Here is a 12,452-nt window from a genome sequence, read left to right on the forward strand (position 1 = left end):
GCGCATATATTTAATTAAATCGCAGCCTTTACAATTTGACAATCTCAGGAAGCCATATAAAGATTTCAGTTGTATTATTTCAATTCATCATGCAGCCTAAGTATTATATTTCTATTGATCGATTTCAGATTAACCGTGTGTATTTCACTTTTGTTCAGGTTTCATGCACTTCCGCTTGATATAAATGGTTTCATGCAAAACATTTTTTGCATTACTTTGTTTGGTGCCACTTTTCGTGTGTTCGGGCTGTAAGATTCCATATGATTATTTGAATGTTGTATAAAGGTTATGGATCACCGACCCTCGCTCAGTGCTTCCTTCCTCGTCTTCCTCTAGGTCTGAAGGGGGGCTCGTGCGAGGCGGACAGGAACGCGTCGACACATTCCGCGCCAGGATAGAACCTGACGACACAGATTTTACACAAGTCTGATCTCACAATCTTCACTCTTTATAGACATGGTTATTATCGTAACTAAAACTATTAAAACATTTCTGTTGACTGAAATAAAATAGAAAAATTAGTTGAAAAACTTTGAAATGTTGTCTTGGCAAATAAACTAAAATAAGTTGAAGCACTAAAAATATTAAATATTAAAAAAAACTAAAACCGATATAAAAATAAATTAAACTTAAATAGCAATATTTAAATAAAAATATCCAATAAAAACAACAGAACGAAATGGCTAAAAGTTAAACGAAAACTAACATCAAAACAAAAAAAAACTATATAAATAAAAGCTCATTCAAAATATGAATAAAACTAAAATAACACTGCTTCATAATAATAAATCGATTATTTTCACAAAAAAATGGTGAAGATGTGCAATTTTTTATTTTATTATATATATTTTATTTGATAAACAGAGTTGTTCAAGATCAAAAAGATAAATATAAAATAAAAATACATAAGTATAAGTAAGTATTTATAAAAATATATATAAAAGTATTAAAAGTATAAAAATATAAAGTATTTAAGTATTTTATAATTCATTTATTTTAATAAAAAAAAACTAGGGCTGTCAAAAGATTAATCGTGATTAATCGCATCCAAAATAAAAGTTTGTGTTTACATAATATATGTGTGTGTACTCTGTTAATTATTATTTATATATAAATAGACACACATTCATGTATATATTTAAGAAATATTTGATATACATTTATATAATCTATAATATATATATAAATATAAATGTTTTATATATAAAAATAATATTTTTTTCTTAAATATATATATGCTTGTTTGTGTATTTATATATAAATAATAATTAACAGAGTACACACACATATATTATGTAAACACAAACTTTTATTTTGGATGCGATTAATCGCGATTAATCTTTTGACAGCCCTAAAAAAAAAACCTCTCTTTTTTCAAAGTATGAAACCAATTTTCTTTTTTTTAACTTATTTTATCAGGCATCTGTTGATGAGGGATTGATTTATTGAATTTGAATGGTAGTTACTGATTGTACAAATGAACCTAGCATTCAATCCACAGGTGTTTTTGAATGAGACTCATTTGTACAAAGCAGCATAAACCTGTTTGTCACAGAGCAACAAGTGTGTTTACCTTGTGGTTGTAAGTCAAAGCGGGGATGCCTGTCAAAGTGCATGCTGTCAGACTCATCCAGGTGACAGCGAGAATCACATGACTCACACAGGTGCAGGGGGCTTTTACCGTTCAGTTCCTGACAGTCTGGGTGATGACACACCTACAGGAACAGAGAGAGAAATCATCAGACGTTGTGAGGAGAATCTTTGAGTCACTCGAGGTCAGGTTAATTTCACTTCACCACACCACAAAAAAAAAATAGTCATAGTTGCTTCTGCAAGCTGAAGTCACTGTCTGAGTCTAGGTGTTGAACTGTCTCTTAGACACACAGCTGTACACACACGGCTAAAGGTCATCGTTTACACCCCAAACCAATCCCAAAAACACAGAGGAAAATGGTTTAGAATTAGGACACATCCTTTACTGTCGAAATAACCATGGTACAGTAGGTGGCTCACAGCGTAATACCACAAATATATACTCTACATGGCAAGATAATTCATGTACTATAGTATTTATTTACATAGTTCAAGAATGCAATGGTACATGTTGCAATAGCATTGTAGTTTTTTGTTTGTGATATAATTTACCATTACCATTTTTGTAGTACCATGTGTTTTTACTGTTTTAGCTCACTAAGGCTGTATTTGATCAAAAACACAGTAAAAACAGTATTCCCCCAGTCTTCAGGTCACATGATCATTCAGATTTTCTGCTCAAGAAACAATTTTTATTAGTATTATCAATGTTGAAAACAGTTGTGCTGCTTAATGTTTGTGTTAAAGTTCAAAAGAACAGCCTTTATTTGAGATATATTTAATATTTTGAAACATTATACTGTAAATGTCTTTACTGCCATTAAAGCATACTTGCTTAAAGTATTAATTTCCTCCAAAGAAATCTTACTGACCCCTGACATTTGAACAATTGTCCATATATAGCAATAATATCAGACGAAAATTGTACGTCCCAGGTATGACGTCACGTTTGGATAGTTGTACGCTGTAAAGATTCAAACAATTTAGGCATGGCAAAAAGCAAAAATCTACCAAAACAAGGCCAATGGTGGCCTTGTTTTTGACAACACGTAGCAAAAACAAGCATGTGCACATCCACAAAGAGTCATGTGAATCATCTAATTTGAGACAAGACAGCTCTGAAGAGTTCAAGTCCTTGAGAAAAGCTCCATTCTTCCTTAGCGGATCTCAAAAACGGATTCAACCAAGAACCACAACAAGGTTTCAGGTTCATATACACCCTTGCGGTTTTATATAAAAGCATCGACTGCCACACCTACTCAAGCTTAATCCAAATCCCTCCGAGTCCGAAATGACTCATATTGAAAAAATAGCAATCAGTCAATCGTCCCCTGCTCTTACCTTCCACGTCATGGGATGTGTACAGGACGCCCCATCCGTGGGCATCCATGGACGGCGGTCCATGGCGGCAAAGAACAGCACTTCAGTACTGCCACACACCCCTAAACCGCATGGAAGGGTCTCAATTCATCCCCTCCCCCCCAAAGACCCAACAAGATGTCCAATTAATCCACCCCCTTGGTGTCTAGTCAGGTTAAGCGCTCATGGGGGCAGGGCAGTTTTAGGGTAGTCCTGGTCTTCCCCAACAACCAAATCAGTCTTCAGATGTCCAAAGCCCCTCTAATCTGAGGAGCTAATCATCTGCTGTGCACTCTCACGAACCCTTCTGATGGGGCGGTGGAGATTAGATTGGGCTCATCTCTTTCTCAGACTGGACTCCACCTCAAAAGGGTTCTACCCCGAGGAAAAAAAGGCAGAAAGTTTTTAAATAGAGCTTGCTTTTAAATGGGTCTTGTTGTCTGTAATAGGCATGACATGGTCTACCACAATGACCACAATTAGGTTAGGTGTACTTTCATGTTTTTCAGATTCAAGGGCTTGTTGGGACTTTGTGCAAAGCCGTGACAGCTTTATGACAGCTTTAAGGGCATTAATGGTCAAATATGGTTTCAATGTGACCACACAAATCACTTTAGCGCGGAACAAATTTAAAGGGATAGTTCACCAGAAAAATTTAAATTCTCACCCTCAAGTTGTTCCAAACCTGCATGAATTTCTTTCTTCTGCTGAACACAAAAGAAGATATTTTGAAGGATGTCTGACCAAACAGTTGACAGCCCCTATTGACTTCAATAATAAAGTGAATGTTTAGTTAACCATATTCTTCAAAATATCTTCTTTTGTGTTCAGTAGAAGAAAGAAATTCATACAGGTTTGGAACAACATCCCTTTAAACATTGGTCCATTCTTAAAGCTACACTGTGTGATATTTTCCCCCATCTAGCGGTTAAAAGGTATATGACCATCCAGTGAATATTAGTTTCTGTTCCTCTCAATACCGATTTCGTTTTAACTCCTACGGTGGCCGATTTAGTCCAAGATTAATATGGCTTCCAGTTCGACCTCGTCCACATTCGACACGGTGCCATCGAGTGTTAAAACGCGAAAGGAAAAGCTTGAATTCACGGGTATGTCCCTCTTTGGCTGATGTACTTTCAAGATGGAGGGGCAACATGGCGACCCGCATTCGAACCCATTACCCGTATGTATTTTCAATGGCATATTATAAACTTACGAGAATACTTTATTACTTGAAAGAAGTAAATATACATTAATGAGCACATATATTTTTGAAAGAACTAAGTGTTTTTAGCTAAGAATAAACTAAAAAAGTTACACAGTGTAGCTTTAAGTCCAAAGTATACTTTGGCTTTTACGAATATGCAAGTGTCTGAGTATATTGTGCGTGACACAAATTTAGTAGTTCGCACATGCACACTGAATTTGTTTTGCGCACAAAGTGGGAACACCAGCCCAGGCCATTGTTTCACAGTAGAAAATGAAACTAAAGAGATGGAACGACAACAAAATCGGGGCGAATGCAACAACAACAGACGCCCGCATTGACAAGAGCTTGTATGAGGGGGTTATGAGAAAGTATTAAGTTTAGTTAAGAAATACAAAGACATTTTTATCGGTCATGACTTCAGGAGAAAAACAGCACAGACACTGGACAAAGATGAAACTTTCTAGAGCGCGTGTGTCGACCTCCTGTCTTTGTGCGCACTACCAAATGGAGTATATCGTATTGTTCTGAATATAAGAGGGCAGTTTTTCTCAAAAATATAAAAAAAACGTTTCGTCTTATATTCTGGGTCTAGACTTTTCATTTCAATAATGCGCAACAATAGGTGTCGCCAAATATGCGTACAACGAGTGTGCCAGGAAATATGGCGTGTCAGAGTAATGTTAGAAAATTGCAAGCGCAAAAAAGAGTCTTAAAAACGCAAACAGTCAAATAAAACTCATGTTTGCGTGCATTGCTGGACCAAATATCCCCCATACGTGATTTTAAAACGTCAGACGGTACCCAGATTTCACTTCTACTGCTAATGAAATTTTGGTAGGCTACATGGTTTTCATTATGAGATGGATAAACTAAACATACAGTTTTTTAACATTAACATCCACATACTGCAATTGCACTGCACTTTACGTTCCTATTGTTACTGCGTAACAACCTGTAATAAACCTTGCACATTATACTTCTTTATATATACATATTATATATTTTATGTTAACCACTTATTTTTAAGTCTACAGTTTATCTCACTTATCATATCCACATATTTTTTTATATTTTTATTTTTATCTTATTTCCTATTTTTATCTTTTACTTGATTTATTTATAATTCTACTTATGTTAATACTTTTTATTCTAATTTTATTCTATTTCTATTTTAATTTCTTGTAACTGTTATTTGCACTGTCCATGGAGCGGACCTGTTTACATTTCACTGCCAGTTGTATATTGTGTATATAACTGTGTATGTGACAAATAAAACTCTTGAATCTTGAAATCTTGAATCTTGATAGCCTAATTGTTATCATTGGGCAGGGATTGGCTACAGGTTATTTTTATTGTATGCCAAAAAAGTGTTTATTGTTAAATGTGATCGATGGTACATTTTACCAGTATTTTCGATACTTTCAATAAAAAAAAATGTAAATATGAAAAATATGCAGTATAAAAAAAGATTGTCAAATAAAAGCATTTTTTTCCTCAAAAAGGCACATCTTGAAAAAGTTTGGGGGGGGGCATCTTATCTTCGGAGCAATACAGTACTTTGAAAGGCTATTAAGTAGACAAAACGTGGAATATTAATGGGCACATATTATAGGGGGGAAAAAAACTACATTTTGTTCTCCATGGGCATTGCATTCTTTACGGAAAAGGTTTTCAAATTTAGGTCAAGGGATTCCCTGAGGTCTGCTAAAAAATAAAATAAAACACAAATAAAACAATTCTGTACTCCACAAAAATGTCTCACAAATGAAATGAGAATGATATAGCAGAATAAACATATAATATACAAATACATGTAGACAGTGAAGAAGAGTGATCTAACCCACACACAACAACTACAGCACAGAGTTTTTATAGTGGGGATTATGAATGATTATAAGAGAAAAGCCGACAGGTCATTCCTCTTTAGAGTAAAACTTCCTGCAGAGCGGTCAACTGAACAGCCTGTGTATACTCACGTAACTGTGTGTTTGTCATGAGCCGCTGCTATGACAACTGGTGGCTTTTTCTGTGCTGTCAGGAGTTTGGAGAGCCGAGCTGAATCACCGGTAGGGACTAGTGTTCTCTGACGAGTTTCGGCACATATGTCTGAAGGAGAACGGGACTCATCGCCGTTTATGGATGAACTGAGAGTGTGAACCTGACCCCGGGGCAGTGACATGAGAAGTGCGATCACGTATTCACAGGGGAGAGATGATAAGAGAAAGTTGAGGTGAAACTTGTAAGTAAACAAGACTAGCTTTGGTCCAAGTGAGCTTTCTCACTGTCTACTACCTACTTAGGCAGCTCCCTTCAAAAACGGCATACTACTGATTTGACATGGTGGCTCGAAATGGTTACTCACATCACACAACTAGGAAGTGCACTAAAACACTCGACATCAGTTGATTCCAAGCAGTGTTATTGCTAACTAACTTTATATAAAAACATTATCAAATAAAAACATTTAAATAAAGATGAACAAAAATAAAATATATAAATATTTGATGATAAAACTTAAAATGTAAAACGTTAGATTTTTTTTTATTTTAAATGTTGCCTTACCAACTAATTGAAATAAATGAGATTACTAAAACTTATAGATCAATTATTGAAAGTATTTTAACATATAACATCATTTCATTGTATGGAAATTTAGCGATAAGGCAGAAAAATATATTGACGAGTAATTAATGAAGCAAATAAGAATATCGGCCAGAAACAGAGTACAATACAAGAGCTGTTCTCACGTTTTATGGAAAGAAAGGCAATTGCAGTATTTTCTGACCAAACCCATCCGCTCCATTTTTGCTTTGAGGCCCTCCCTTTGGGGCGCAGGCTGCGCGTACCGCGGGCCAAAAAGAAAATATACAAAAGATCATTTGTCCCTTTGGCGGTGACTGTGTTGAACCAAATTCTTAATTAAGGCATTGAGGTATATTTATTTATATGGGTAGGTGCTTGTACACATATGAGAGAACTAACTTTAACTAACTAGCTAACTAACTAACTAACTAAAACGGTAATAAAAATAGAAAGAAACAAATTACAAAAACGCATAAAATTACTAAAATGTAAACTAAAATGAAAATGATAATTTATATAAAATTAAAAGATAATTAAAGGAACACACCGATTTTTTGGGACTTTAGCTTATTCACCATATCCCCCAGAGTTAGAGAAGTCCATACACACCATTCTCATCTCCGTGCATGCCATAGCTCTGTCTGACGAATCCACCGCTAGCCTAGCTTAGCACAAAGACTGGAGGTAAACGGCTCCATCTACTTCTCTCTCTTTTCCTGTGTAATAATCAAGGAACTTTGCTGCAGTACATCATTTTCCATTGGTCTTACTCTTAGTACACGGTGTAACTATACACATCACAACATGTAAATAGGAAAATGTTGGTGTTATTTTGTCACTTATTGTGCAGTAGGCTAGCTGAAGCCATTTACCTCCAGTCTTTGTGCTAAGCTAGGCTAGTGGTGGGTGCGTCAGACAGAGTTATGGCTCGTACTGAGATGAGAATGGTATGTATGGATTTATCTAACTCTGGGGGATATGGTAAATAAGCTAAAAAAGTTGGCATGTTCCTTTAACAATGTGAATAAATATCATAATAGTATTTAAATAATGCTAAAAACAACACTGATTCCAATATATTTTTTCATATTTAGTACAGTCTAAGCTAAAAATATGACACTGTAAAACACAATGATGTTTTTTTTTTCCAATGGGACGTGGTGCATTCTGGAAATTTAGCTAAAATGTGGTTATCTTGGAATCATGTTGTTGATTGTTTGAAACAACCTCACATATGGAGCACACCTATAATACCTACAATATTTTGTCTAAAATGTAAAAAAAAAAAAAAAAACTACAACAAAACTAAACCTACAATCATCACTCAAAGCGAATTTAGGCATCATAAACATTATAATGCACATTATGAAAAATGGATATTCATTTTAAGATTTGCTTTACAAACGCACACAGTTGAGTCTTTCTGAAACAGCTAAATCAATAGACTTCAAGCATGTTACGCGCTGACCCAACAGTTGGGCAATTAAGGGACCCTCAGACAGGGATCAAAGCCAAGGACAGCTGAATGTGTGTGTATGTGTGTAGGCTGTCTGATTTTGAAGTTGTGCAGGATTACCCATGGGCCTCAGGAAGGGGCAAAGTGTTTGGAGTGTGGAGGTGAATGTAAGTGAACAGCAGAGAGAAACAGACAGCTGTGAACACACACAAGTGTCCAGAGGGGCTTATCGAATTCAGGGACACGTGGCACCACTCTTAAATATTACACACTCACAACAAACATTAAAAATGTATTTAGTTGAAGGTACACCATGTAACTTTTTTGGTTCAAAATTAACAATTTAAATAATGAGTCGATACATCAATTAATCTTCCAAAACGTGTTTTTGTCTTACTCTGATTCACTATGGTAAGCCTATTATAAAAGAGTTTGTATTTTAGACCTGTTGAGATGGTTTTCAAGGGAAATTGTGTACGTGCGTGTCTCGTCATATACGTAAATATAGACGTGTGTCTGGTTTTGGAGTGGCGTAGGTTATTTGTCACAACGAGCGAGAAAGGTTGAATCACCCATTTTAAACAAACGCCAAACAGAAGAGAGTCTGCGGGCAAAAAGAGAATGCAGCAGAGCTTGTAATAAAACAAGAATCAACATTAGCTTGGCTTTTCAGATATGATGAGAACTGAGGGATATGAATTGTTGTAAAAGTGATGCGGAGAGAGCGTTTTAAGGGTGTGTTCACATTTATTTGGTTAGATTAAATTGAACCCTGGTGCGATTGCTCTGTTAGTGCAACATTCACTCTTGAAGAACTTTATTGATTCAAAATCAATATGTCTGATGAAGGCCTTGACAATGGCCAAAACGTCACATCTTTTAAAAGGTAGGGTAGGTGGGATTTGGTTAAAAAACTTTTTTTTCCAAATTTGTTTAAACTTTCTTTATATATCAATACATAATTAAAACGTAAGTACTCAGAAAAAGAAAGTATATAAATTGAGTGTCTGTAGACCTCTCACGACTGTTTTAAAGACAGCTCATTATTTCCATTCACTCCACCTTCTCCCTTCTGGGCTCTTCCCAAAGCCACGCCCCCAAAACACATGAACGCGCCACGCCGACCACGATCAGCTCAGCTGAAAGACGCATTATTTACCTGAGGCGAGCGGAGAAGAAGTGCATGTAGTGACATCATGTCAGAATCACATGTAATAAAAAAATCTAACTTTATCATTATGAATATAAACAAATAAGATGTCTTTTAGTACTCACTCTCAAGCTAGAATAACGATACTGGTAAAGTTTAAAATACACACACAACACAGTGTCTACGACACACACAGATACAAGATAAAAACATCAGTAAACATTGGTAGAGTATATAAAAACAAACCAAGGGCCGAAATAAACATGCAGGTAAAGTTCCCGGTGAACATGGTAAAAGAGTTTAGACAGAGGGTAGTAGCTAAAGCTAACTTAGTTCTAAAAAAAGTTCCTGGATGCGGTGTACTAGCTTTTACACATGCATTTTGTTATCTAAAGTTACATTTTGCGAAATTCAACACGACAACGATCAACTTGAGCTAGGCATATTGAGTATTTATCATCTCTACAAATGGTTTGCTAAGTGTATAACATTGTAACTTTAAGCTAAGTAATGTTATGTTAGCTATATTAGGCAGCTACGTGTGCTAGTGAGACATGAAAACATAAACCAAAAACATTTATAATCAAAATGAAAGATTACCTGTCCAGCAGAAATACAGCCTCTTGAACTCAAATCAAACTGGTGCGCCAGGGTTGCCATGTTTTCACAACAAAATCAACAACAATGTTTCTCCGGTAAAAATTTGCGTTTGGGGGGTAAAATATGTGTCTTTTTGGTAGGGCTGCCTGCTAAAATTTTCAAGTCCCGGGGCAAAATATCACATAATTGGGGTTGCTTCAACCCGCGGACATGAAAAACAGCCCACGGCAACAGTGTTTGAAGTAGCCCGACTTGGCAACAGTGGGGTGCGCGCATGTGGGCAGATCCTGGAGCAAAAGCGGCGGTAGCCGTGGTAGCGAGAGAGAGTAACAGTCGCCCAAGCCAATCACTTGTTTCGGCCCGAACAAAAATAATAAGCGGTATTTATTGCAGATTAAAAAGTCTAGAGTCACTCGATTTTTATACTCTCTTTTTCAGAGTACTTAAATTTTAATTATGTATTGACATATAAAGAAAGTTTAAACAAATTTGGACAAAAGTGTTTTAGATCATTCTTACCTACCCCACCTTTAATCAACAAAGTTGGATTTCTTTAAGAGTGAGCGTTGCACCTTTTTTCCAATTTACCAAAATCTGATACAGATCTGATGTTTTGCAATGTGACTACGAACAGTCACAGGAATTCATGCGCCTTTTACATCACTCTAGATCAACATTCAACAATCGTGGGAGTCACTTCAAAGATTTTACATAACCGACGTTATCAAGACGGTTGCGAAAGGTAATCAGTGAAGGACAGTGATGTGTCAGAACTCAGTATTACAGTGACAGCTCTAAATGCAAGCAAAACATGAGGGCTTGTATCATAAATGTATTGGGCATATTTAAAAAAAACTATGTAAACAGCTACACACACAAAAATTCAGATCTGAGGAATAAATCAGAATTGAGCACTAAGTTTCTCAGTGTGAACGAAGCCTCAACAGGTGAGTAAGGTGTTTTATTGAACAGATAAATTTAGCTAAATGTAGCTCTCTAACGAAGTCTATCGTCTATTGTGAAGGGTCATATTCAACCGCATAGTCACACAGAGTCGAAGCACAAGCAAAACAATGTTCTTCCGCAAAATGCATGTTTTTTTTTTCCATCGCTGGTTACATTGTGTACCTTTAACAAAAAGCTCAAAATAGCAAGGCTTGAAAAACCCCAACGTGTTTCACTCCTCATTACGACAGATAAAACGATAGCAGCCACCACCCTCATTTATCAGAGCTCATTCATCTGAGGATTATGACGTTATGTGGGCTTTAATAATTTCATGCCCTCATTTCCTCCTCAATAATCTTTCAAGCAATTAAGCCTTTGCAAAAGCTTTTCATTAATGAAAAATCAGGGGTTTTTATATTTCATCAGCATCGATCTGCAAAGATGACCTGGAGTGAAGGGGACCCATGGTGAACAGGTCCTGTGGTCTGTATGTGGCGAGCATGTTTTCCTGTATGTATCTGGTGAAAAGGGTGCCGTGCAGACAGTGCGAAGAGTTTCAGGTCAAATGTCAAGTGCAGTGCCCTTTAGTGCAGGATTAAACCGTCTGCCACAAAACTGAGCACCTGTTCCTTTCAAATGTACAGCTCGCTGCATTTTCATCCCTCTTTCGCACACAGATAATCATGTCAGCATTTAATCTCTCCTTTCATGGAAAGCTGCACGAGAAAATTTGCCCTCGCCGTTTGGAAGGGCGAATTAAATTATGTGCGAGCAACAAAGAACTGTGGAAAAGACTGGAAAATAGCACAACAAAAAACTTTTATTACACATAATATTTTTATATTTTGTCTAGTATCAACATGGCATAATAAAAATAAATGCTAAAATCACAGTTGTTACAATTGTACTGCACCAACATTTTACAGGTCATGTTGGGTTGTTTGGGTTTTTTGCCCAATTTTGATTGTAAAAATAAGTCGTATCATTAGATTAAAACGTATCATTAAATAGTCCTCAGCTATATCACAGGACACATAAAGACGACTTGTTACAGGCTCGTAGGTTGAAGTGGGAGGGACACTCATTTTAGAGAGCATTTAATTGGACAATTTTTGCAGTGCAACACCAATCATCAATATTTGTGTCCTGAAAGCTAAAGACAGTACATTTTAAATGCATACAGTCCTTGTTAAAAGTGAACTTTTAGGAGTACTCCAGTATGCGGATTACCTCGAAGCTAGCAGGCATGAACTACAAGTGTAGCTAAGCTAAATACATTTTAAAAGAATAGTCGGTAACACTTTATTTTAAGGTGTCATTGTTACAATGTAATTATATATTTAAGTACTGAGTAATATTGATTAACTACATGCACTTTCTATTGGGTTAGGGTAGGATTAGGGTTTGGTTGAGCATTAGTTGCATGCAATTATGCATAATTTACTGTTATTACTATGGCAAGTACATGTAACATATGTAACAAGGACACTGTAAAATAAAGTGTTGCCAAATAGTCAAGCTTGGTCAACTATTAGGAACTCTAAACAGAGTAA

The 12,452-nt window shown here is 36.1% G+C and overlaps 1 protein-coding gene across 6 annotated transcripts in view; it reads right to left on the reverse strand.

The window, feature by feature from the left end:
- plekhg5b (pleckstrin homology domain containing, family G (with RhoGef domain) member 5b) overlaps positions 1–12,452 on the reverse strand; it is a gene marked incomplete at its 3' end in the record, with an annotated part of 102,252 nt that overhangs the window by 38,388 nt on the left and 51,412 nt on the right. For all 6 annotated transcript variants that reach the window (XM_079802888.1, XM_079802886.1, XM_079802890.1 and 3 more), the window contains 2 exons: positions 1,574–1,715; positions 302–401 (listed from right to left, as the gene is read on the reverse strand). In XM_079802888.1, the coding sequence (XP_079659014.1) occupies positions 302–401; positions 1,574–1,715 (242 nt within the window). The remainder of the gene's footprint in view (positions 1–301; positions 402–1,573; positions 1,716–12,452) is intronic.

Source organism: Gobio gobio (assembly GCF_949357685.1).
Source record: "Gobio gobio genome assembly, chromosome: 21".
Lineage (NCBI taxonomy): Eukaryota > Metazoa > Chordata > Actinopteri > Cypriniformes > Gobionidae > Gobio > Gobio gobio.